The sequence below is a fragment of the Rhincodon typus genome, chromosome 3, assembly GCF_021869965.1.
Source record: "Rhincodon typus isolate 14 chromosome 3, sRhiTyp1.1, whole genome shotgun sequence".
NCBI classification, from domain to species: Eukaryota; Metazoa; Chordata; class Chondrichthyes; order Orectolobiformes; family Rhincodontidae; genus Rhincodon; species Rhincodon typus.
The window spans coordinates 121796697-121821903 of NC_063334.1; the positions used below are offsets into that span (position 1 = coordinate 121796697).

Below are 25207 nucleotides of genomic sequence, written 5' to 3' on the forward strand. Positions count from 1 at the left end.
CAATTCAATGCAGGTAAGGGTGAGGTGTTGCACTTTGGAAAGTCAAATCAAGGTAGGACTTACACAGTAAATCTTACAGTCCTGAGGAGTGTTGTGGAACAGAGGAACCTCAGAGCACAAGTACATAGTTTGTTGAAAGCAGCGTCACAGGTGGACAGGGTGGTGAAGAAAGCATTTAGCATGCTGGCCTTCATCGGTCGAGGCATTGAGTATAGGAGTTGGGACGTTATGTTACAGTTGCATAAGTCGTTGGTGAGGCCGCACTTGGAATATTGTGTACGGTTTTGGTCACCCTGTTATAGGAAAGACATAGTTAAACTGGAAAGTGTGCAAACAAGATTTATGAGGATGTTGCCAGGGCTAGAAGGCCTGAGTTATAGGGAGAGGTTGGCCAGGATAGGACTCTATTCTTTAGTATGTAGGAGAATGAGAGGTGACCTTATTGAGTTGTATAAAATCACGCAGGCCACAGATAGGATGAATGCATATAGTCTTTTTCCCAGGGATGAGGAATAGAAAATTACAGGGCATAGGTTTAAGGTGAGAGGAGAAAGATTTAAGAGGGAGCCGAGGGGCAACTTCTTCACACAGAGTGTGTGCGTTTATGGAATGGACTGCCAGAGAAAGTGGTTGAGGCAGGTACAATAGCAACATTTAAAAAACATTTGGGATGGGAAGCATTTAGAGGGATATGGACCAAATGCAAGTAGTTGGAACTAGGCGAGTGGGCACCATGATCAACATGGACCAGTTTGGGCTGAAGGGCCTGTTTTCATGCTGAATTACTCTATGACTGTATGACTAAGTCTTCCTTATTAACACCTGGGGACTTGTGCCAAAATTGAGAGGGCTGTATCCCTAAGAGAGACAGTACTGCTAAGAGTGACCACCGCACAGACCTTTTTGAGACAAAAGTCCTGCCTTCACATTCAGAATACCTTTGTGTTGTGAGACACTACACTGCGCTAAACAGAACAGACTTTGGACAGATCTAGCAATGCAAAATTGGGCATCCCCCGAGGTGCTGTGGGCTCATATCCCCTACTCAACCATTACCATCAAGCCAGGGGATCAACCCTGGTTCAATAGAGAGTGCAGGAGAGGATGGCAGGAGCAGCAACAGACATGCCTAAAAATGAGGTGTCAACCTGATGAAGCTACCAGACGGAATAAGTAGCAACAGATATACAGAGCTAAACAAGTCATACGAACATCGGATCAGATTTAACCTCTGTAGTCCTGCCACATCCAGCCGAGATCAGTAGTGGACAATTTAACAACTCACCTGAGAGGCTGCCCCACAAACATTCCCATCCTCAATGATGGAAGAACCCAGCACTTCGGTGCAAAAGATAAGGCTGAAGCATTTGTATCAATCTTCAGCCAGAAGTGCTGAGTGGACGATCCATCTCAGCCCTTCTCCAGTGGTCCCCAGCATTACAGATACCAGTCTTCAGCCAATTTGAGTCACTCCATGTGATATAAAGAAATGGTTGGAGGTACTGTTTGCTGCAAAGTCTACGGGTCTTGACACCATTCTGGCAAGAGTACCGAAGACTTGTGCTCCAGAACATGCCGCTCCTCTAGCCAAGGTCTTCCAATGCAGTTACAACACTGGCATCTACCCAACAGGTGTGGAAAATTGTCCAGGTACGTCCTGTAAATAAGCAGGACAAATCCAACCTGGCCAATTAATGCCCCATCAGTCTACTATCGATCATCAGTGAAGTGATGAGAGGTGTCATCAATAATGTTATCAAGCAGCACTAACTCAGCAATAAGCTGTTCAGCGACACCCATTTTGGACTTCAGCAGAGTCACCCAGCTCCTCTGGTATGTCTCTGATGTACAGTAGGGTGACTAGTGTGTCTGGCCATGTTGTGTCTTCTTGCTGTGATCTGTCGCGGAGGTAACGTAATCTGCCGTTACCTCCACGACAGGCCACAACAAGATGACACAACATGGCCAGACACTCTAGTCACCCTACTGTACATCAGAGACGACCACGAGACTGCTCAGGCCTGTAGGTATCAGGGTAGCCTACAAACCAAAAACCATCCCGCGACAGCTACTGACAAACGTAAAGGATCCCATACCCACAACCAATAAAACTAATGTAATATACAAAATACCACGCAAGAACTGAGAAACATTACATAAGCCAAACTGGAAGAAAACTGACAATAAAGGATACAACAACACCAACCAACTAGCAAGAGATACGACCAATTCTCACTGGTCTCAATACATACGGACAAAGAAGGACACAAATTCAACTGGGACAACACATCCATAATAACAGGCCAAACAGAGACATGCCAGGGAATTCCTGCAGATCTGGCATTCCAACCAGAACTCCTTCAACAAACACATTGAACTGGAGCCGATAGACAAACCACTGAAAAACAGAACTGGAAGTGATGCCAACCACCCCAGCAAACTGAGGCATATAAATAACAAGTGGGACAGAACACCAATGCTTCACTGGAGGCACACTGATGATGCTACATAGCAGGGTGACAAAACGTCTGCAACCAAATGCACTGGCTTGGCAATCAAGGCTACACCCTCAAGTCTAGGGGCTATCAAAGCAGCCGAGGCCACCTTGAATGTTGACCATGAAGCAATTCCACAATTCTGCAAAATCTGCCCAGTGCCATTTGTCTCACGGGAACAAGCTGAGGCAGAAATCAGAAGGCTGGAAAGTAAAGGAATCGTTAAACTAGACCAGTCTGCAGAATGGGCAGCACCGGCTGCGTCGATTTTGAAGCCCGACAGTTCAGTTTGCTTTTGTGGGGATTTCAGACAAACAGTAAACCACTTTTCACAGATAAATACTCAAGCCCCCCTCATAGAGGACTTGTACGCAAAGCTGGCAGGGGGCTGTCCTTCATGAACCTGGACATGAGCCATGCTTGCTTGCAATGCAGTTAGATGAGGATTCCCACAAGTATACTACAATTAATAGCCATAAGGATTTGTACCAACATATGAGACTGCCATTTGGGGTGTCATCTACCTGTGCAATTTTTCAGTGGATGATGGCAAACAGGTTGCCATTTATCAAGATGACGAGCGAATAACAGGGAAGGCAAACAAGGAGCACACAGAGAAGTTGGACATAGCCCTTAGATGTTTCTCCCAGACTGGCGTACACCTAAGAATGGAAAAATGTGTGTCCCAGGGTCCCCATGTGAATTATTTGAGCTACACAGTTGACAAGACCGAGTTACACACGTTGGAAGATATAGCGAGGGCGATCATAGGTTCTCCAGGTCCCACATCTGTATCAGATCTTTGGTCCTTCTTTGGGCTGGTAAATTATTATCGAAAGTTCTTACATAACCTGGCCTTCCCATCCTGGCACCTTTGTATCAATTCTTAAAAAAAGGATCAGCCTTGGAAATGGCCGCGTAGCCAAGCCATAGCTTTCAGAGAAGTGAAGAAACAGCTTATCATCTAAGGTGTCGGCACATTACGATCGTGCCTCCCCATACGGCACCGGGATAGTGTTAGCTCATAGGTGGCCCAATGGAGAGGAATACCCAATAGCACATGCATCCAGGACTTTGGCTAATGCAGAACGTAAATATGCCCAGATAGAGAAGGAAGCTTTAGCGGTCATATTTGGAGTCAGGAAGTTCTACCAATACCTTAATGGACATACATTTGTAATAACAGCAAATCACAAACCCCTACTAGGTCTGCTTAAAGAGGACAAAGCAATGCTGCTCATAGCTTCAGGTCAAATTCAGCAGTGTGCTCTAATATTAAGTGCGTATAATTAAAAGTTGAAACACGGTCTGGGAGGCAAAGTTGTGAATGCGGATGCATTGAGTAGACTCCTGTTGGCAAATACACCACCAGTGTTACTGCCACTGCAGAATCTGTAATGGTTTTAAAGTTCCTGGACAGACTTCCAGTCACAGCCAACAATATCAGGCTTTGGACGCAGAAAGAAGTGACACTTCACCTGATGAAGGAGCAGTGTTGCAAAAGCTCGTGATTTCAAATAAACCTGTTGGACTATAACCTGGTGTCGGATGGACAAGGTCAGAAATCACGCTAGGCCAACACGGGCACCTCCACATCTGGGAGTTATTTCAGGAAGATGGTTGTGGCTGTTGGAGATCAGTCATCTCAGCTCCAGGACATCTCTGCAAGAGTTCCTCAGGGTAGCGTCAGCTGCTTCATCAATGGCCTTCCTTCCATCATACGGTCAGAAACAGGGATATTCACTCATGATTGCAGAATGTTCAACACCGCTCGTGACTCCTCAGATACAGAAGTAATCATGTTCAATTGCAACCAGATCAGTATAATATCCAGGTTTGGGCTGACAAGTGGCAAGTCACATTCATGCCACACAAATGCCAGGCCATGACCATCACATCGCTGCCTCTTGACATTCAATGGCATTAAAATCACTGAATGCACCACTATCAATATCCTGGGGGTTCCCATTGACCAGAAACTCAGCTGGATTCACCATATAAACACAGCGGCTGCAACAGCAAGTCAGAGGCTAGGAATATTGTGGCAAGTAACTCACCGCCGACTACTCGAAAGACCATTTACAAGGCACAAGTCAGGAGTGTGATGGAATACTCCCCACTTGCCTGGATGGGTGCAGCTCCAACAACACTCAACAAGCTCGACACCACGTACGTCAAGCAGCCTGCTTGACTGGCACCACATCCGCAAATTTCCCCTCCTCCCACACTGACGCTCAGTAGCAGCAGTATGAACCATCTTCAATATGCACTGCAGAAATTCACCAAAGATCCTCAGATAGCACCGTTCAAATCCACGACCATTTCCCTCTAGAAGGACTCGGGCAGCAGATACATGGGAACACCACCTACAAGTTTCCCTGAAACACTCACGCATCCTGATTTGGAAATATATTGGCGTTTCTTAAGTAATGCCAAGTCAAAATCCTAGAACTCCCTCCATAATGACATTGTAGGTCAACCTGGACTGCAGTGATTCAAGAAGCAGCTCACCACCATCTTCTCAAGGGCAGCTAGGGATGACCAATAAATGCTGACCAGCCAGCGATGCCCACGTCCCACAAATAAAATAAAAAGGTCAATTCTTCAGCTTCTGAACGATTAAAAAAGCTTGAAGGATGATCTCACAACTGAAGTTATAACTAATGGAAAAATAAGTTAACAGGCCCACCGATTTTTACCCTGTAGAAAAGGTAGGCGAGGGCTAACTTGATTAAAGGCAACATTATGAAGAGGCTTGATAAAATAACTGTGGATGCTGGAGATCTGAAATAAAAATGGGAAGTGATGGAGAAATTCAAGAGGCATGGCAGCACCTGCAAGATACGAAACAGTTAACTTTCCAAGTCCAACTCTTTGGAACTGAAGGGGGCTGGAAAATGTTGGCTTCTAAGTTATTGACAAAGTGGGAGGAGGAGGAGGAGCAAGTAGAACAGACAGATCAAAAGGCAAGAGAACTACAAATGGTAGTTGAGGAGTGACATAGATGAAAAACAGGTGCTAATTATAAGTACACATAGCAGAAAATAGGTCATCTCTGCTGTGAGCAGACCCATTGTAAAACAACACTGGTGGGGACTGGGGGAGAAAGGGAATATAATCAAAAATGATGGACTGTACTCATGGTCTGATATTGTTCAACTCAACGATGAACATCAAAGGCTGTGAAATGCCTTCTTGGAAAATGAGATGCTGTTTCTTCAGCTTGCATTGGGTTTTGCTGGAACTTTGCAGCATGCCTGGAGCAGAAATATAAGCAAAATAGCAAGACAGTAAGACAGTGTGATGAAATGGCAAGCAACTAGAAGATCAGGGTCATTCTTACAAACAGAGCAGAGGTGTTCAATAAAGCAAACAGATAACACCCAGACTGGGTTGGGTCTCATCAATGTAGAGGAGATTGTACTGTGAACAGTGAATAAATTAGCTTGAACGAAATGAGTACATGTACTGGGCCTCGGACACTTAGGAGGGAATGAAGTAAAAGGACAAGGGTTACACACATTCTGTGATTACACAGGAAGATGAAGAGGTGTTTGGAATGACTGAAGAATGGACCAAGGTGTCATGGAGAGAACAGCTCCTGCAGAATACTGATAAAGGAGGGGAGGGGAGGATGTGTAAGGTTGTGACATCTGGCTGGAAGTGACGTAAATGGGGGAGGATGATTCTTTGAATGCAGAGGCTGATGCGGTGGCAAGTAGGACAAGGGTAACCCAATTGTTACTCTGGGCCGGACGGGGATGGGATGAGGGTAGAATGTGTAAATGAATTAGACATGGTCTGCCAACTACACTGTGGAAAAATAAACTCAGTTGCGGAAAAAAAATAAGAGACATCTTGGAAGCATCCCTGTGGTGGTTGGCATCAGTTGGATTGGTGCAACAGTGATGGAGAATGTGGGATCACAGAATGGAGTTCTTACATTAAGCAAGGTATAAAGAAACACAGTCACAGTAATTGTCAGATTGTTGGTGGGTTTGTCTTGGTTATTAGTGGAAAGCTTATCACCAGGAATGGAAACAGTAGTTAGAGGAAGAATCAGAAATAGATCAGGTGAAGGTGACAGGAGGATTGTAGTCGGAAGCAAAATTGATTAATTTTTCTGATTCCAGACAAGAGCAGGAAGCAACTCTAACGTTATCAACGTACTGGAGAAAGAGACTTGTGCAAAGCCCCTAGACTCCTCACAAAACCCATGTAGGACAAGGGAAGGTTCTACATATCCCACAAACCGACAAGCTTAATTCAGACCCATTTGGGTAGCTATAGCCATGCCTTGCACTTGGAGGAAATGAGACGAGCTATAAGAGTAATTGTTCACAGTGAGAATGAGCTCATCCAAGCGAAGGAGGTTGGTGCAGATGGAGGCTGTTCTGGCCTCTTTTCAAGGAAGCAGCAGACAGTCCTCAGACCATCTTGAAGGAGGATGGATATGCAGGTGGGTTGTACACCCATGATGATGAGGTGGTAACGGGGCCAGGAAAATGGCGCTTGGGAACTGATGTAAAGCGACTGAAAAATCATGAATGCAAGTGGGAAAAGATTGCAACAGGGCAGAAAAATTAGATTCAAGACAGCAAAAACAAAAAGCTCAATGGGGCAGGGACAGACTGAAATGATGTATCTGCTAAGGCAGTTCTATTTATGGATTTTGGGAAGAAGCTAAGAAGTGCGCTATGAGGGGTTGGGGCCTGTAAAGTGAGAAACTGTAGAAGAGAAGGTTAGTGACAGTTCTAGAAATAACAGTTTAATGTTCAATGGTGGAATCATTGTCCAGAGGGGGATACGAGGAAGTAGGGTGATACGAGGTAGAGACCACTGAGAAGAGACATGCCAAGCAACCTCACCACTGTCAGAGATAGTGGGAACTGCCGATGCTGGAGAATCTGAGATAACAAGGTGTAGAGCTGGATGAACACAGCAGGCCAAGCGGCATCAGAGGAGCAGGAAAGCTGACGTTTCGGGTCTGGACCCTCCACAGGTACACAGACAATATCCAGTTCTATTGCATCATCACCTCTCTGGGTTCCTTCAATGATCCAATATCTAGGACTGCACATCCTCCAAATAAATACTGTAGCATTGGTTTCAGTCCCCACTTCAACCCATTCCCTTAGATGGTGATTTAATCTCTCCCCTCAAAATGCCACTGCACTTGCCTTCTTGTCTAACTTCTGGTCAAGCAATTTTTTTGATTTCAAAGATTCCCATGCTTATTTGCACATTCCTTCATGGACACACTATTGCCTAATTTCCTTCATGTCCGTATGTCTCAGATTTCTAAACCTCTCAAATTCTGATTCCCTAATTTTAATCGCTCCACCATTGGTGACCATGCCTTTAGGTGCCTGGGTTTTTAAATTATGGAATTCTCCCTTTACACTGTCTACCTCAATTTGCTTCTGTAAGATTCTCCTTGGAACCTACTCCTCTTTCGACAAGATTTCAGTCATCTGACCTAATATAACCTCATGTGGTTGGTGTCACATTTAACTTTCTTTCTCCTGTCAAGTGGTTTGGAATACTGCAGGATATTAAATGCACAGTACAAGTTGGGAATTGTTAATGTAATAAGTGGTCAGACTGGGGAACTGATGACCGCAGAGTAATTGAAGTGAATAGTACAAGATGTCGTTAAGTAGAAGTTACAGGGAGAAAGGAATAACATATGCTAATAGTGAGAGCTGAACAAGCAGAGACCAGACCAGTGTGGAGTAACACCACTGGCCTAGACCATTAAAAGGTGTCTATGTATAACTTATCCTTGCTGGCCCCTGCCTTAGACTTTTTTTTGAATGCAGATATTAATCTTGACAGTTGGAGGTATTTTAGTGGAACAGACATCCCAACTGCCTTGCAATAACCATAACTGTAACATGTTAAACAGGCAACAGCTATGTCATGAAGGCTGACATCAGACAAAATGGCAAATATTGCAAATGGTAGTGCAGAACTTACACTCTAAACTTTACATGTTAAAACAACCATCCATTAGCGTCCCTTCTACACTGAACAGGAACAAGAGAACAAATATTCAATCAAAATTTTCAATTTCAATTTGCTAAAGGATGCTCAAATGAAGGTGAAAAATGTCTCTTTCACCCACTTTAAGAATACAAGCTTTTCCATTTCCTGCACATATTTATGTTCTAACCATTCGCAAGACATAGCATAATTTTCACATACAAATATGTCAATACAAATGAATATAGAAACTGGTGTGGGCCATTCACAGTCATTAAGACTGCTCTGACCTTTAATATGATGACAACTTATCGAACGCCTCAATGCCTTTTGCCAACAGTAACCTCATAACTTTTTATATCATTGATAATCAGAAATATGAAAATCTATAAATGTACTCAGACAGAGTTTGGGTAAAGAAATACAAAGATTCACGACCATGTGAAGAAAAGATTTCTTCTTCACACAATCCTAAATGACATCTGCCTCATTTGTAACTTGTGTTCCCTGGTTCTAAACTCTCTCGAGCCAGGGTAAACATCTCATCTGCATCCATCCTGTCTATCCCTTTAAATAGTTGCTAAGTTTCAACAAGGTCAACTCTCCTTCTTCGAATCTTTACAGAATACCCAGTTTACCTAATCTCTCTGCAGTGGACAGCCCCGGCATCCCACAAAAGTCTGGTGAACCTTCACTGAACTCCTGCTGCGGCAATATCATCTTTCCCAGAGTAAGGACACCAAAACTGCACAAAGTAACGTTCTGCATCTTTACTCAAACTGTGAAAGTACAAGTTGAAAATTCCTAAATGAATATCATTAACTCACTAGAATGAAGTACACACAATAGACAGACAAAGATCATAAAGTCCACAGAATCACAGGATTGTTTCAGCACAGGATACTATTCGCCCATTGTACCTGCAGTGGTTTTCATACCTAGTTTCGATTTCCTGCCCTTTCTGCAAATCCTGGTGCACTATTTCAAACCAAATAACCGTCCAATGCCCTCTTGAATGCCTCAATTGAACTGCCACCTTCTACACTTCGATGGCAATGCATTCCAATCCCTAACTACCTGCTGTGAGAACTACCTTGCTTATTTTGCACATCAGTTTAAAATCTATGCTCTCTTGTTCTTTATTTTCTTAAGAGATGTACAAACAAACAGGACGTTCAGCCCAAGTCTACTCTGTCATTCAATGAGATCATGGCTAAACTGACAGCCCTCTGCTTCACTTTCCAGCCTTTTCCCTATAACCCTTGCTGATAAAAAAACACTGACCATCTCAGCCTTCAATATACTTAACAACCCATAGAGTAACTACCCTCGAAGATAAATTCTTCTTCATTTCTGTGTTAAACATACAAGCCCCTGGTCTGAAATGATGCCCTCTAATCAGAGACGCTACCACAAAGGGAAAGGACCTGTCTACATCTATTTATTTGGTCTAGTCTCATAAGAATCCTGTATTTATCAGTAAACTCACTTCTCATTCTTCTAAATTCCAAAGGTTCTGTACCTGATTTTTATAGTGCCTGGATGGAGACAGAAAATATATGATTGTTCTGTGGGTAATAACTGCCAATCAAAGCAATACTGGACTTTCAAACCCTGCTTCACACAGTTAAGAACAAACCCAGGAGGAGAGAGGAGGTCTGGTTGAAGGTGGCCTAGTATACTCAGTGTTGAAGCAAACTGACCACCCATGGTCATGTTTTATTGCCAAACACACCCACAGTGAGAATTTTCCATTGGTTTGGTTCAGTTCCATCCACAAGACTTGGTGTAAACAAAGCTTGCTCCTTACCAGTCTCTACAATTTCAGCCTCCGGTTCAGCTGGTTCTAGTGATCTGCGTTGGCGGCGTGCCCTTCTGGATTGCTGAGGCATCATCCGACGCTTCCTTTGTGTCTGAAAATATAAAACAATCTATATTTTGCTGACTGTGACAAATGCATGAATCTGTTGCTTAAATCTCCTTTAAGCTGCTTGCAATTATTCAAGAAAAAGCAGTTTCTCTGGTATATTGGACTGTCTGTATCTTTACTCAAATAGAAGTATGCAATTACCACAGTTCAGTAAGGGCATGATTATGGAGGGACCTTGCTCAAGTACGGTTTTGGTTGATTTGAAAAGGGATCAGATCAGAGGGTGAAAAATCAACTCCAAGTGAGAGGAGGAAATCCTTCATATGCAAGTTCTGTAAAGTGGAGCGAGACAACAAAAGCTCTAGTAATCTTACTTCTTCCTTAAATAATGGCACGACATTAGTGATTTCATTATCTGCCAGGACCTTTCCAGAAGAGGGAATTTTGGAAGATCACAGAAATGCCTCTCTCTCTCCAATTATATCCTTCTAGATCATAGAATGCAAACCATCAGGTCCAGGGTCTTGCCATTCTTTAGTCACATTCGTGTTCCCAGTATAGTCCTCTTTGTGATTAGAATTGTTTCAAATTCTCACACGCTTTTGCCATTAAATTTTCAAGTATTGTTAGGAGTTTGTGCCTTTACTACAGTGAAGGGACACACAGAATACCTGCTTAACCAGTCTGCCATTCAATGCTTCCCTTGTTTTATTCCATTGCCCAGTCACACTCTAAGGTCAATGCATACTTTAATTACATTTTACCTTCACTTGGGTAAGTTACTAGGTTGGTGGTTGATGTTTTCAGTCAACAAGCAGGTATGCTAGAGAGGTGGATTGCTATTAGTTTAACTTAGTATCAGATCTCTTTGCAAGTAAAGAACTGATGTGGTGCTGAAAGCAAAAATATTTTCATCAGGATAATTTGCAAGCATTCCATGGTAAGGAGTAAAAACATTTTTTAACTGTATGACAAGCAGGGGGTTGATTGGTTGGCAAATGAACACTGCTTGGTAGGAGTTTCCACCAAGAATGCATTAGTTAATTATGCCCAACAGTTAACTAGCAAGATGTGTTTAAATTTCAGACTAGACAGGTTGATTAAGAGCAGTCAAAATGAATAGTCTTCCATCTAAGATCTCCAGATCCAAGTTCAATACAACATACCAGGCTTACTCACTACAAACTACTTAAACAGTTTCTTACATGAAGAACTGCTATGAAGGTTGTTTCCTTCCCACTCAGAGTGGTGAGCAGTTTAGCTGGACTGGTGTTCTACTATCTCTGCAACAATCTCCCCACCACTCAGATGGAAAAAGGGGCAGAGTGATTATGTCACTGAATCAATCATCTCAAGGTCAACATTAATGTTTCATGGGCAGATTAAATTCCACCAGCTACCATGGTAGGATTTGAATCTGTCCGTTGATAAACTAGAATATAAAGCTAGTCTCAGTGACGGTGACTGTGAAATTATCATGGACTCTTTACAGCTGTCAACCTGATTCACTAAAGTAATTTAGAGAAGCAAATCTGCCTTCTAAACTATCTGGATTACATATAAACCTACAGGAATGTGGTTGACTCTTCCTTGCTCTGTGCAAAGGCTAAGCAAACCACTCAGTTTAAGGACAATGAACAAATGCCAGTCCAGTCTACAATACCCAAATCCCAGAAAATAGCAAAGAATGAAAGAAAATCTCCAACACTGGCCGGTTATACTGGTCCGTTTGATGGTCAAAACCCTTTCTGCAACAAGAAAAATTTGTGAAGTCTGTACTCACTCACACTGAAGTTTAGACAGGGGAGCAAGAAGCCCTTTAAGTATTAGGACAAGAAGTAGGCTATTCAGCCCTCCATCGTGTGACCTAACTCCAAATGCCTGCCTGCCCATATTCCTGATACCTTCAGCTAACAAAGATCTTAAGCCAACAATTCATCAATTTCTGTCTGGGTGTTGGAAGTGTTCCAAACCTCTCCCACCCTTTGTACAAATGATTCCTTATTTCCTTCTAACATGTGTCACTAATTTTTTGATCATGGCCCTCACACAACACTCAACTGACAGAAATACCCCCAACCATCTTCTGTCTATTACATATCTCAAAAATGTAAAGTCAATCACTCTTTTACCTTAAATTCCAGGGAATACAACCCTGTTTGTTGAACTCTTGTTCTAATTTAACCCTTAAAGTCCATCAATCCGTTTAATAAACATTGCACTCCCTCCAAAAATAATATATCCTTCCTACAGTGCGGCATGGTGGGTCAGTAGTTAGCACTGCTACCTCACAGCACCAGGGACCTGGGTTCTATTCCAGCATTGGGTGACTGTCTGTGTGGAGTTTGCATGTTCTCCTCGTGCCTGCGTGGATTTCCAGTTTCCTCCCGCTGTCTAGGTTAGGTGGATTGGCCATGCTAACTTGACCTGCACTGTTTAGGGATGTGTAGGCAAGATAGATGAACCTAAATGCAGGGTTACAGGCATAGGATAGGGGGCTGGGGCTGGGTCTGGGTCTGGGTCTGGATGAGTGCTCTTTGGAGGGTCATTGCAGACGCGATGAGCCAAATGGCCGCTGTTTGCACTGTAAGGATTCTACTATGACTGCAGGGCCCAGAACTCCACAGCACTCCAGATGCGCTCTCACCAGGAATATGCACAAGGAAAACACAACTTTTAATTCATTATATTCTCTTGCTAGACATAAAGGTTAGCATTCTCTAAAAAGAGATGGACAGGTGTAGCAAATTATAAATCAAGTCAAAAGGCTAATAATCTGTAAAACCAGTACATCAGTGTTCTTGGAACCTCCACTGTTCCTGGCCTTCCACTGCTTAGAAAGTAGCCATTTTATCTGTTTTCATTCCAATGTAATTGCCTAGGTAGAAGTCCATTTGTCACAGTTTTTTCAAATATTTTTAATAAAAATATTAAAAAAAAATAAAATATTTTCAAACATCATTGTATTAGCCTGAAGGTTTTTCTAGACTGCCTGCTTCAGTCTCACTTCCTGAGCTTCATTCAAGGGTCAGCGTCTTTTCTTTTATTTTTCACATTGCTCCCTTTAATCTTCAGATTCCTCACTTAAGGAAAGCATCTTTGCATCATTATACTATTATGGTGCCAGTACACAATTTGACATACATGAAGGGACAAATGATAATATAAACTCACATCCCATCAAATGGGTCTCAGGTCGATCTTTGAGTGGTGAATTTTGGTGAATAGAAAAGCATAACGGAACACTTACCGATTACCAAAAAACCTCAAATGTGGGTTCAGCTGTAGAGCAGTACGTGGTAAAGCTAGGATAGTGACTGTTAAATGAGAGAATATTTGTACTTACTGTGCTCATTGCGTTCTGAAATTATTTGAAATTATGACAAGAGTTGAGAATATTCAAAAGCTTTTCATCAGGGCTTTCAAGGGGTCTCTTCCAAACCAACGCTTAACTTCTGATTGGCCACATGTCTTCTGTCTGTAGATTTTGTAGATCTGGCTCCCTTAATTTATAGTTAGTATTAAAATGTCCTTTGCGCTGTCAAATGAGATTCAGAATCTTTGATAAAGCGGACGATGCTTCAGAAGAGAGAATCTATCAGTTTGCATTCCAACAGAACATGACATGGGGATAATCTGTATTAAAAAAGGAAAATAAAACATTCATTCATACAGTGCCTGATGTGCTTTGATGCCAATGAAATATTTTAAAAGCCAGTCTTTGTTGCTGCATGGAAACCCAGTAACCAATTCACATACAACATTCCATAAACAGTCATGGGATAAAATTCCCAGAAAATTTGTTTTAGTGATGCTGGTTGAGCAAAAAGTATTTGCCAAGGCATGAGATGTACTCCTCTGTGCTCCTTTGAACTTACAACATGGGATCTTTGCGCTTACCGGAGAGGGCAGGTAAGGGTTCTGCTGAATGCTGTATCTCAAAGACCGCACCTACAACTTAGTATTTCATTGTAGTGTTAGATTATGCACGCACAATCTTAGAGTGGGATCTGAATTCAAAATCTTCCAATTTAGGAGACTGACAGAGCTAATAATCCATAACACCAGATTAGATGCTATATCATAAACATTGCACTCCCTCCAAAAATAATATATCCTTCCTACAGATGATATAGCACAGTCCCTGACAAACGGAAGCATGAAAAAATTATCACTTTGTTGCTGTAATGTTCAGTGTACTAAGTTAGAACATTTCTGAACTTGCCAGCCAGTTGTTCTGTTGGCATGAGTTCAGGATTTCATCAGCTGTTGCATAAAGAACGACAAATTGTGACTCAAAAACAAGGACAGAATGTAAAATATATAAACAAAAAAATGAAATTGAGTGGCTGCATGATATTATTGAAGATAACCCCTTGCACGACCATGAACCAACCAGGATCACAGTGTGAACAATGGCGTGACAAACACTTGGCCCCTCAAAACAATGGGGAAAAATAATACTCCGAAAAACATGGACTTCATATTTGCATTTCACACAACTCCCCACACAACTCGTAAAATGTAAAAATTCCATTGGTAGTTTTCAGTGCTATGCTCAGCACAATAGTACACCTCCAATTAAAAAGAACCTGACTGAAGATGTAGATCTTAGGAATTAGAAGGAGTCAGTCCCTCAAACCTGTTCCATCATTTAATTTGTTCATGCTGATCTGTATCTCAACTCCACTTACCCATCTTTGGTCCTTCTCCAGTTTCCTAGCATATTGTGAGGTCAAATGTACATTTTTTAAACAGGTGCTTCACAAATCTCTCGAAGGTCATAAATCACACAACACCAGATTATAGTCCAACAGATTTAGAATTGAAATCACAAGACTTCACCTTTCGGAGTGCTCAGAAAGCTTGTGATTTCAAGTAAACCTTTTGGACTATAACCAGTATGTCGTTGACTTCTGACGTTGTCCACCCCAGTCTAACACTAGCACCTCCACATCTTGACAATTTTGTCGAAGCTAGGTCACTTCGCTTCTAAAAATAGCCAAGAAAAACATGCCTGTATTTACAATGATTGCCAGTAGGATGCTCTGACAAAATTGAAATTGTGCACCAGCACATTTTCATGATTAGAACAGGCTGGAAAGTAACATCAGCTAACTTGTTGAATTCATCCGCATAAATAAAACGAAACGTAGAGGTGCCTTTCACATACATCCTAAAGCAATCTACAGTTCAAGCACTTGTGGAAGTTTAATTGTTTGTGTACAACAAGGTTCTACCATAAGAGATAAAGCACCAGATGCCAATTGAGGTACAAGTAGCAGAGTCTATACAACACAAAAGAGATGCCAGTTGACTCATGACGTCTGAGTGGCTGTTTAGAGAGAATCCCAGTCGGCCCTATTCCACCCCTCCATCTCCACAATGCTGCATGCTGGTTTCCTTCGAATGCCCATCCAGTTTCTTTGAGTTTCTGCTTCCACCATCTTTTTGGGTAGTAATTTCCACAGTATTACTGGATTATTATGTAGAGTGGAAAAAAAAATCCTTACTTCCACCCTGTATTTCCTATCTAATATTTTAAATCTATGCTCCCCCAGTCCCTGTACTATCAGCTAACAACTAGTCTTATTAGTCTATCTCATCTAAAGCCATCAATCTTGTACATCCCTCTCTTCAACTTCTCTTGCTCAAAAGACAACAACCAATCTTACTGCATTCACAGAATCGTCCTGGTAAAATTCTTCTGCACCCTTCCAATGTCCTTACATCTTAAGGTGTGGTGACTTGAATAAAATGCACTAGTTATGGCTTCAGCAAAGCTTCACAAAAGGTTCAATGTAGCTTCCCATTTTTGAACTCAATACCTCAATTTATAAAAGGCTAAGAACCGAAATGGTTTATTGGGCAAATCGTCAGAACTCACCTGTTCTTCCTTGAATAATGCCATGGGATCCTTTTATATCTGCCATGAGCAGACAATTGAAATTTTTCGAAGTCTAATGGCACATGAGCCGGCGTTGCTGAAAGGCTGTTGTGAGGTCAGGGATTTGAAAATGAGATTCCAGAATGCCTTGTCAAATTGAACTGTTGGGACTCCTTGGTGTCCGCCTACAGACAGCGTGGAGACTTTTGGAAAAGAAGCCGATTTCACAGGGCTGAAGCGTAAGAGAGTAAGTCGGTATTCTGCGGAAGTGAAAGAATTTGCAGCAGAGTAGGTTGGGTTGGGCAGGAGGTAATTCTGGTCACAATGATGGTCAAATGAGCACTTAACTCATGGAGTCAGCTCCCTTGCCTCCTTTAACCTGCCAGACTTCCTGAGGGCAGTGGTTAAATATTAATGATTGTTAAAATGAAGACATACAGCCTTAATTATTATAATATTCAAATTACCAACCTGCTTCCTGGCAACAGACTTAGCAGCATTGGGCAATCGAACGAGAACAGGCAGGTTTGAGGTGGCTTTGATTCCTGCTTGAGTTTTTTTAAACGTTTTGACATCCAACAGAACTCCAGTACACAGTTTTGGGAAATTAAGAATCAGCCCCTAATGTTGATACTCAAAATTACAAACAGCTACAGCGGGAGTCAGGCTGAGCGACTCCTCTACACATGGTCTCTATCTTTGGAGAATTCACGAGGAAGATAGAAAGTACCAGGTAAAATCACCTAGAAGTGAGCTGGCACGAGATTTGCACTTAAAAGCAGCTTGGAACAAGTGATGTGGCCTCTCAGCCACTGAAAGTTCATGACCATGGCCTTTATGAGCTCAAAACATTAAAGGGAAAATGGGCTACCAAAGAAAATTAAGTATTTGGAGACTTGCAGGGATAATTTATATTAATACAATGGAATACCTTGGTACTTAAAACAGTTGACCACTGCTTCATCTTCACCCATTTTTAATACCCATCATTATGTCATAATGTGTCTCTTGGGTCACCTTTGTTGCCCAGTCATCCCTACAACCTAGTGAACCAGGGCAACTGTCTGAAGAGGCAGAGCCAGATAAAGCAAACATTCATGGCAATATATCTTCCAGTCTAAATGCTTCATTCACTTCCAAGCTCTCCAAAGTCAGAAAGCTTGCATGTAAAAAGCACTCATATGAGATATCTTACTGGATTTTGTAATTTAACATTACAGTTCTCTTGATATAACAAAGCTCCTGTTGCAAAATACCACATTTTCAGATAGGATCCTCATAAACACAGAGGAGAAGTCCTTAATGAGTACTTTTCTTTGGTATTCACAACTGAGAGGGACCTAGTTGTAGAGGAGGACAGAGTGAAACAGGCTGGTAAGCTACAGGAGATTGCCGTTAGTAAGGAAAACGTGCTAGGAATTTTGAGGAAGTTGAAGATACATAAGTCCCCCGGGCCTGATGGGATTTACGCAAGGATTCTATGGGAAGTGAGGGAAGAGATCGCAGGGCCTTTGGCGATGATCCTTTCGTCCTCACTGTCCACGGGTATAGTGCCGGAAGATTGGAAGGAGGCAAATGTCATTCCCGTGTTCAAAAAAGGGAATAAGGATAACCCCGGAAATTACAGACCAGTTAGTCTTACTTCAGTGGTGGGCAAAGTATTGGAAAGGGCTCTGAGAGATAGGATTTATGATCACTTGGAAAGGCACAGTTTGATTCGTGATAGTCAGCATGGATTTGTGAGGGGTAGACCATGCCTCACAAACCTTATTGAATTCTTTGAAGAGGTGACAAAACACGTGGACGAAGGTAGAGCAGTGAATGTGGTATACATGGATTTAAGTAAGCCGCTTGATAAGTTTCCCCATGGTAGGCTCATGCAGAAGGTAAGGAGGCATGGGAATAGGGGGAAATGTGGCAGATTCGATTCAGAATTGGCTGACCCTTAGAAGACAAAGGGTGGTGGTGGAAGGAAAATATTCAACATGGTGCTCAGTTACGAGTGGTGTACCACAAGGATCTGTTCTGGGTCCTCTTCTATTTGTGATTTTTGTAAATGACTTGGATGAAGGAGTGGAAGGGTGGATTAGTAAGTTCGCGGACGATACAAAAGGTGGGTCGCGTCGTAGACAGTGTGGAGGGCTGTTCTAGGTTACAAAGGGACATTGATAGAATGCAGAGCTGGGCTGAGAAGTGGCAGATGGAGTTTAACCCTGAAAAGTGAGAGGCGATTCATTTTGGAAGGACAAAATTGAAAGCAGAATACAGGGTTAACAGAAAGATTCTTGGCAGTGTGGAGGAGCACAGGGATCTTGGGGTTCATGTTCACAGTTCCCTGAAAGCTGCCACCCAGGTGGATAGCGTTGTTAAGAAGGCGTATGGTGTATTAGCTTTCATTAATAGAGGGATTGAGTTCAAGAGCCGTGAAGTTATGCTCCAGCTATACAGAAGCCTGGTTCGGCCACATGTGGAGTATTGTGTCCAGTTCTGGTCGCCTCATTACAGGAAAGATGTGGAAGCGTTGGAAAAGGTGCAGAGGAGATTTACCAGGATGTTGCCTGGAATGGAGGGAAGGTCTTACGAGGAAAGGTCGAGAGTGCTAGGGCTTTTCTCTGTAGGATGACGAAGGATGAGAGGTGACTTGATAGAGGTGTACAAAATGATCAGAGGTATAGATAGAGTAGACAGCCAGAGACTTTTTCATAGGGTGGAGATAGCCATTATGAGGGGGCATAGTTTTAAAGTGAGCGGTGGTAGATATAGGGGAGACGTCAGAGGTAGGTTCATTACTCAGTGGTCAGGGCGTGGAATGCATTGCCGGAGAGGGTAGTGGAGTCGGCCTCATTAGGGGCATTTAAGCAGCTATTAGATAGGCATATGGACGATAGTATAAGGTAGGGATGGAGGTTAGATAGACCTTAGGATTAGGGTAAAAGTTCGGCACAACATCCTGTTATATGTCTATGTTCTAAACACACTGCATCAGGGAGAACAGCACCATGTGGTAAATTTAGCACTATACCTTTGGCTGCTTAATCCAAATCATTCATACAGACAGTAAAATGTAGGGAGCAAGCAGGAGACTGGATTGAGGCCCAAAATGAGATCAGCCATAATCAGTATTAAATAGTGGAGAAGGAGAGGGGCTGAACTGCTTACTCTTTCACCTATTTCTCACGTTTTTAAAAAGCAGAGCCCTCAACCTCCCTAAAACCTACCACTATGTCTTGATAAGCAGAGAATGAACCATTTATACCTATTGTATTCCCTATTAGCTGCCAGTCTTGTAAATATGCCAATATGTTTCAAAATACACCATGAACATTTAGTTTCCATAACAGCATTTGATGTGGCAACTTATTTAATGGTTGTGGAAATCTAAGCACACTATTTCTTCAAAGGGTAACTGGTAGATGTAGTGTGCTGTAGACAAAGATTTTCAATAAATTGATTAAAGAGGATTTCTCTTTTATAAAATCATATTGACTCCACTTCATTACCAGTGCCTTGCTTAACACCTTCAATAAAAGCCAACGTTTTCCCTATTAACAGATGTTCAGCTAACTGGCCTACAGTTTCTACCTACAAACAACAAAGCAAAGTTGCTGGAAAAGCTCAGCAGGTCTGGCAGCATCTGTGAAGGAAAAAACAAAGTTAACGTTTCGGGTCTGGTGACCTTTCCTCAGTACACCTCTGTGGAAGGGTCACTGGACCCGAAAAGTTAACTCTTGTTTTTTCCTTCACAGATGCTGCCAGACCTGCTGAGCTTTTCCAGTAACTTTGTTTTTGTTCCCGATTTACAACATCTGCAGTTTTTTTGGTTTTTGTACAGTTTCTACTTTTCTGATTCACTCCCTTTTTGAACAGAGCATTTATACCTGCTGTCTTCTGAATGAATGGGACTATCGCAGAATGATTTTGATTTTCCAAAACGTTCCCTCCAATGCAATGATACTGCTTTGAGATCTGAAGATGAAACTCAGAAGTCTATCAGGACCCAGCAACATTCAGTCTGCAACTCCACTAAGTTTTCTCAGCATATTTGCCTGGCGATTGTAATTTCATTTAGTTCCTCCTTACTTTCCATTTCTTGATATTTCTGGGATATTACTTGTTTCTACAATAGTGAAGACTGATGCAAAATGTTTAATTTGTTGGCCATCTCTATTTTCCATTGTTAATTCCCAATTTTCACTGTATTTAAAATATCTATGAGGACTCCTATGATATGTTTTAACATTTGTAGCTAACTTTCTCAGGTATTCTTTTACCTCCTTGTTAATCTTTTAGTCATTCTTTATATTCTGAATATTCCTTTAAATATCTTGGGACAATAAGAGTGAGGTAGTTGACTTGCTCGCCAAGCTGGCTTGTTCTGTTTCAGACATTTCGTCACTATCTTAGTGATGTTGTTCTACTCCGCTTGGAATTTATACTGTTTGGTCCGCTATGGTGAGTAGTGTCATTTTCGGTTTTGACCTGTATGGGTTTGTATAAGGGATCCAATTGAATGTGTTTGTTGATTGCATTATGGGTGGAGAACCATGCCTCTAGGAATTCCCGTGCTTGTCTATGTTTGGCTTGGGCTACTACAGTTACCCTGTCCCAGTTGAACTGATGGCCTTCATTGTCTGAGCGTACCGATATTAAAAAGAGAGCACTTTGTGCCGTTTTCCTTCCTCTCTGTCTGATGTAATGTTTATGGCAGTCGTTGCATGGTAGTTTGTAAACTATGTCAGTTCTGCATGTTGTGGGAATGGGGTCTTTAATCCTTATGAGTGTTTGTCACAGAGTGGTTGTGGGCTTGTGGGCTAGTGGGCTACCATGACTCCTAGTGGTCTTAGAAGGCTTGCGGTCAGTTCCAAGATGTTCTTGACGTAGGGCAGTGTGGCCAGTGTGTAAGGGCGTATTGTGCCCTAACAGACAACGACAGGAGGACACGGTACACCCTAACACACTATCCACACTGCCCTATGTCAAGAACATATCGGAACTGACATCAAAACCGGAAGTGACACTACTCACCATAACTAACCAAACAGTATAAATTCCAAGCGGAGTAGAACATCATCACTTCTTCGGAGACTCCACTGATTATGTCACCTAGCATGGTGATGAAATGATTCAACGAGAACAAGCCAGCTCAGCGAGCAAGTCAACAACCTCACCCACAACCCAAGCTACAGATCTTTGCCAAAACTTTGAATAAGAAAGTCTTATACATAGATAATTTTCAGGATTTGGACTTCAAAATAGTGGCATATGGATACTGGTTACTTTAGTTTTTCAAAAAAAAAATTCAGTAAGCTAGACAATCCTTCCAGAATCTAGTGATCTAATCCACTGTCAGACCAGAGTGTTAATGGAAAATTGTTTGTACCTTGGTGGTTATGACAAGTAGGGCAAACATTGAAGGCCATTAGTTTGCTTTTGGCTGAGAAACGTTCAGAGACTAATTTTAGCTTACAATACCTAAGAATTAACAGAGTTGCCTAAAACTGAGGAGACCTGAATGAGGTTAGAAGAATATACAGTTTCTGTCCAAGAAATGACATTTTCAGAGCAGTTCAAAGAATAATTTATGTCAGGAGCAAAGTTTACTTTGTGCAACTTCCAGACTATGAGTGTTTAGTTAAGAATCTTAAAAGTTACTATGACCTGAGAGAGTCTAAGCTCACAGTTTGAGTATTCAAGTGACGACTTCACAGTTAACAGGAAAGAAACTGGGTAGAAACAGTTACATAAAACTTAAAAGTGAAAGGGGTAATTTCTCTGGGTTTCAGTCTCTAAGAGATTCTTCTGGGAAACAAGTTGAAAATTTATTTTTCTGTGGGGTTTTGTAATCATTCCAATGGTATTCCAAACAACTCCAGATGGTTTGCCTTTCATTCACTTCTTCCTTTTGTACAATTAACTTTTGTGTGTTGTCGAAGAAACTCTGCAGCCTCAGGTGACTGTTTCACTAACTGTTGTTGAGAAGATGGCAGTGCAGTGCCTTCTTCAACCCCTCGAAGCCACTTGATGTAGGTACAATATTTTGATTCAGTGGAGGAACAGCAAAATATTTCCAAGTCAGGTTGACATGTGGCTCGGAAGGGAACTTGTAGTCACTGGTGTTCCTGTTGATCTGCTGCCCTTATCCCTTGCACCAAGATGGATATGAGAATTTGACAGATGGTGCCTAAGGAGCCTTGGTGAATTTCTGCAGTGCATCTTGCAGATGACACACTGCTGCTATTGAGCATTGGTGAGTGGAATATATGGTTGTGGATGTGTGACAGGCTTATGTGACAAAGCCAGCTGCTTTATGTTGGAAGGTGTCAAGCTTTTTGGGTACTGTTGGAGCTGCAGTCATCCAGGCAAGTGGACAGTACAGTCGGTTCTGCTATAATGCATGTTCTGGTAACACAAATTGGCTATAACATGATTGACGAATATGAGAACTCTATTTCTAAAATGCGAACTTGTGTTGGCCATAACACGATTCCACGGATGTGTGGGGTATGTGTCGACATCACATGATCATTTCGCAGGCTTTGTCCTGAGCATATGCAATGTTAGCACTGAAAGAGTCTCCACGCCAGTATCACATGATCAACATGAACAACAAAGCAACCTCACAACCTCTTCCCATCAAATCACCTTGTCATTTTTTTCAAGGTGTTAAATATATTTTTATTTCATTATTAGATGTGAATTAAACATTTATTCAAACTGTGCTATCCTTTGAGAGGTTTTTGAGCGATATTTTTCGGTGGTCTGCCCCAACTCCGCTTTTCCCATAGGCCTTGTTACTTCTATAGCATGATGTTCTATAACGTAATACGTTGCGTTATAGCAGAACCAGCTGTATTATATTACACTGTAGATTTATGGCTTGTAGATGGAGGACAGGCTCTGGGAAATCAGGAGTCAAGTTACTTACTGCAGAATGTCTAGCCTCTCACCTAGCTATGGCTTTTGTGTGACTGTCCAGTTCAATTTTTGCTCAATAGTAACCCCAGGATGTTAGCAATGGGGAATTCAGTGATGGTAATACCATTGAAAATCAAGGCAAGATGATCAGATTCCATTGTTGGAGGTGGTCGCTCCTTGGCGCAATATTGCTAAGTAATGTTTATGCTACACATCAGCCCAAGCCCAAATACAGGTCTTTTTACATCCGAATACAGACTGCTTCTGAATTGGAAGCGTTTTGAATGGTGTGCAATCATTAAACATCTCCAATTCTGTTATGACCCAAATTGATATTAATACTACGCAAGTCAGGTCCAAGAATGAAGCCAATTTTGATCGATCCCAAGTTTTAGTTTTGACATTTGACCTCCATAATAAACAGTGAAAATATTCACAAGAGGCTGCAATTGAACTTTAGGCTAAACAACAACGTTCATTACACACAAAAGCGAAAAATCCAAACTGTTTTACACCATAAAAGAACTATTTGATAGTTTAGGGCAGCACGGTGGCACAGTGGTTAGCACTGCTGCCTCACAGCGCCAGGGACCCGGGTTCGATTCCAGCCTCGGGCGACTGTCTGTGTGGAGTTTGCACATTCTTCCTGTGTCTGCATGGGTTTCCTCCGTGAGCTCCGGTTTCCTCCCACAGTCCAAAGATGTGCAGGTTAGGTGGATTGGCCATGCTAAATTGCCTGTAGTGTTCAGGGATGTGTAGATTAGGTGGGTTGTAGGGGGATGGGGATGCTTGGAGGTTCGGTGTGGACTTGTTGGGCCGAAGGGCCTGTTTCCACACTGTAGGGATTCTATGATCTTCTCTGATGGCGTGATTACAAATATCATAGGTAAAGATTCAACCCCTGTTTGCATAACCAGGCCTTAGAGATACTCAAATTTCAGTGACCGTTTCTAGTTGAAGATTCTTTGTTCAGTTGGCACGGCTGCACTTGGTTTCTTTCTGGCAAACTTTGCATTCACTCTATGGTATCTTTAGTTAATGGCTTTGCTCGGAGATCCGTTAAACTGCTAACACAAATCACTTAGTCCTTAACAGTTATTTCTTCAACTCATACATTCAATAACTTTGTATGAGGTTTTCATCTCTGAAAGCTTCTACTTATGGATCTTTTCTCCTACAAACACCTAAGCTGATCAGGAATCTTCTCCGGCCACGACAGTTGTCAAGGTTGCTAAAGTGCTGTGCTTAGAGATCTTCTCTCTCTCTATGTCTCCTCTGCCTTTCTCAAAGAAACCAGCACACTCACCAATCAGAGATAGTAGGAACTGCAGATGCTGGAGAATCCGAGACAACAAGGTGCAGGGCTGGATGAACACAGCAGGCCAAGCAGCATCATAGGAGCAGAGAGGCTGACGTTTCGGGCCTAGACCCTTCATCAGAAAAGGGGGAGGGGAAGGGGGTTTTGAAATAAATAGGGAGAGAGTGGGAGGCGGATAGAAGAGGGATAGAGGAGAGGATAGGTGGAGAGGAAACAAACAGGTCGAAGAGGCGGGGATGGAGCCAGTAAAGGTGAGTGTAGGTAGGGAGTTAGGAAGGGGATAGGTCAGTCCAGGGAGGACGGACAGGTCAAGGGGGCGGGATGAGGTTGGTCGGTAGGAGATGGAGGTTTCCTCTCCACCTATCCTCTCCTCTATCCGCCTCCCACTCTCTCCCTATTTATTTCAAAACCCCCTTTCCCTCCCCCTTTTCTGATGAAGGGTCTCGGCCCGAAACGTCAGCCTCTCTGCTCCTATGATGCTGCTTGGCCTGCTGTGTTCATCCAGCCCTGCACCTGGTTGTCTCACACTCACCAATCCTCTGGATGGCCCTATCATTCTCAAGCAACATTCCTCTGTCTGTCGCTGTGTCAGAAGACACCTTGGGTAACAAATCAAACTTAAAACTATACAGTGACAGAGCCAAGTTTCTGAATAACAACAAAGTATGAATCTCCATCACACCAATCTTATGATGGCGCAAAAGCCATTGATGGCGCAAAAGCCATTGATGGCGCAA

The 25207-nt window shown here is 42.4% G+C and overlaps 1 protein-coding gene across 4 annotated transcripts in view; it reads right to left on the reverse strand.

Annotated features, from left to right (window-relative positions):
- The window catches only part of rnf4 (ring finger protein 4), a 56267-nt gene that overhangs the window by 18736 nt on the left and 12324 nt on the right, over positions 1–25207 (reverse strand). For 3 of the 4 annotated variants that reach the window (XM_048594500.1, XM_048594513.1, XM_048594505.1), the window contains exons 2-3: positions 13697–13986; positions 10291–10393 (exon numbers count right to left, since the gene is read on the reverse strand). In XM_048594500.1, coding sequence (XP_048450457.1) covers positions 10291–10393; positions 13697–13705 — 112 coding nt within the window. In that variant the 5' untranslated portion in view covers positions 13706–13986. Of the gene's footprint in view, positions 1–10290; positions 10394–13696; positions 13987–16237; positions 16612–25207 lie in introns of those variants that run through there. The other variant, XM_048594508.1, reaches the window with a different exon arrangement.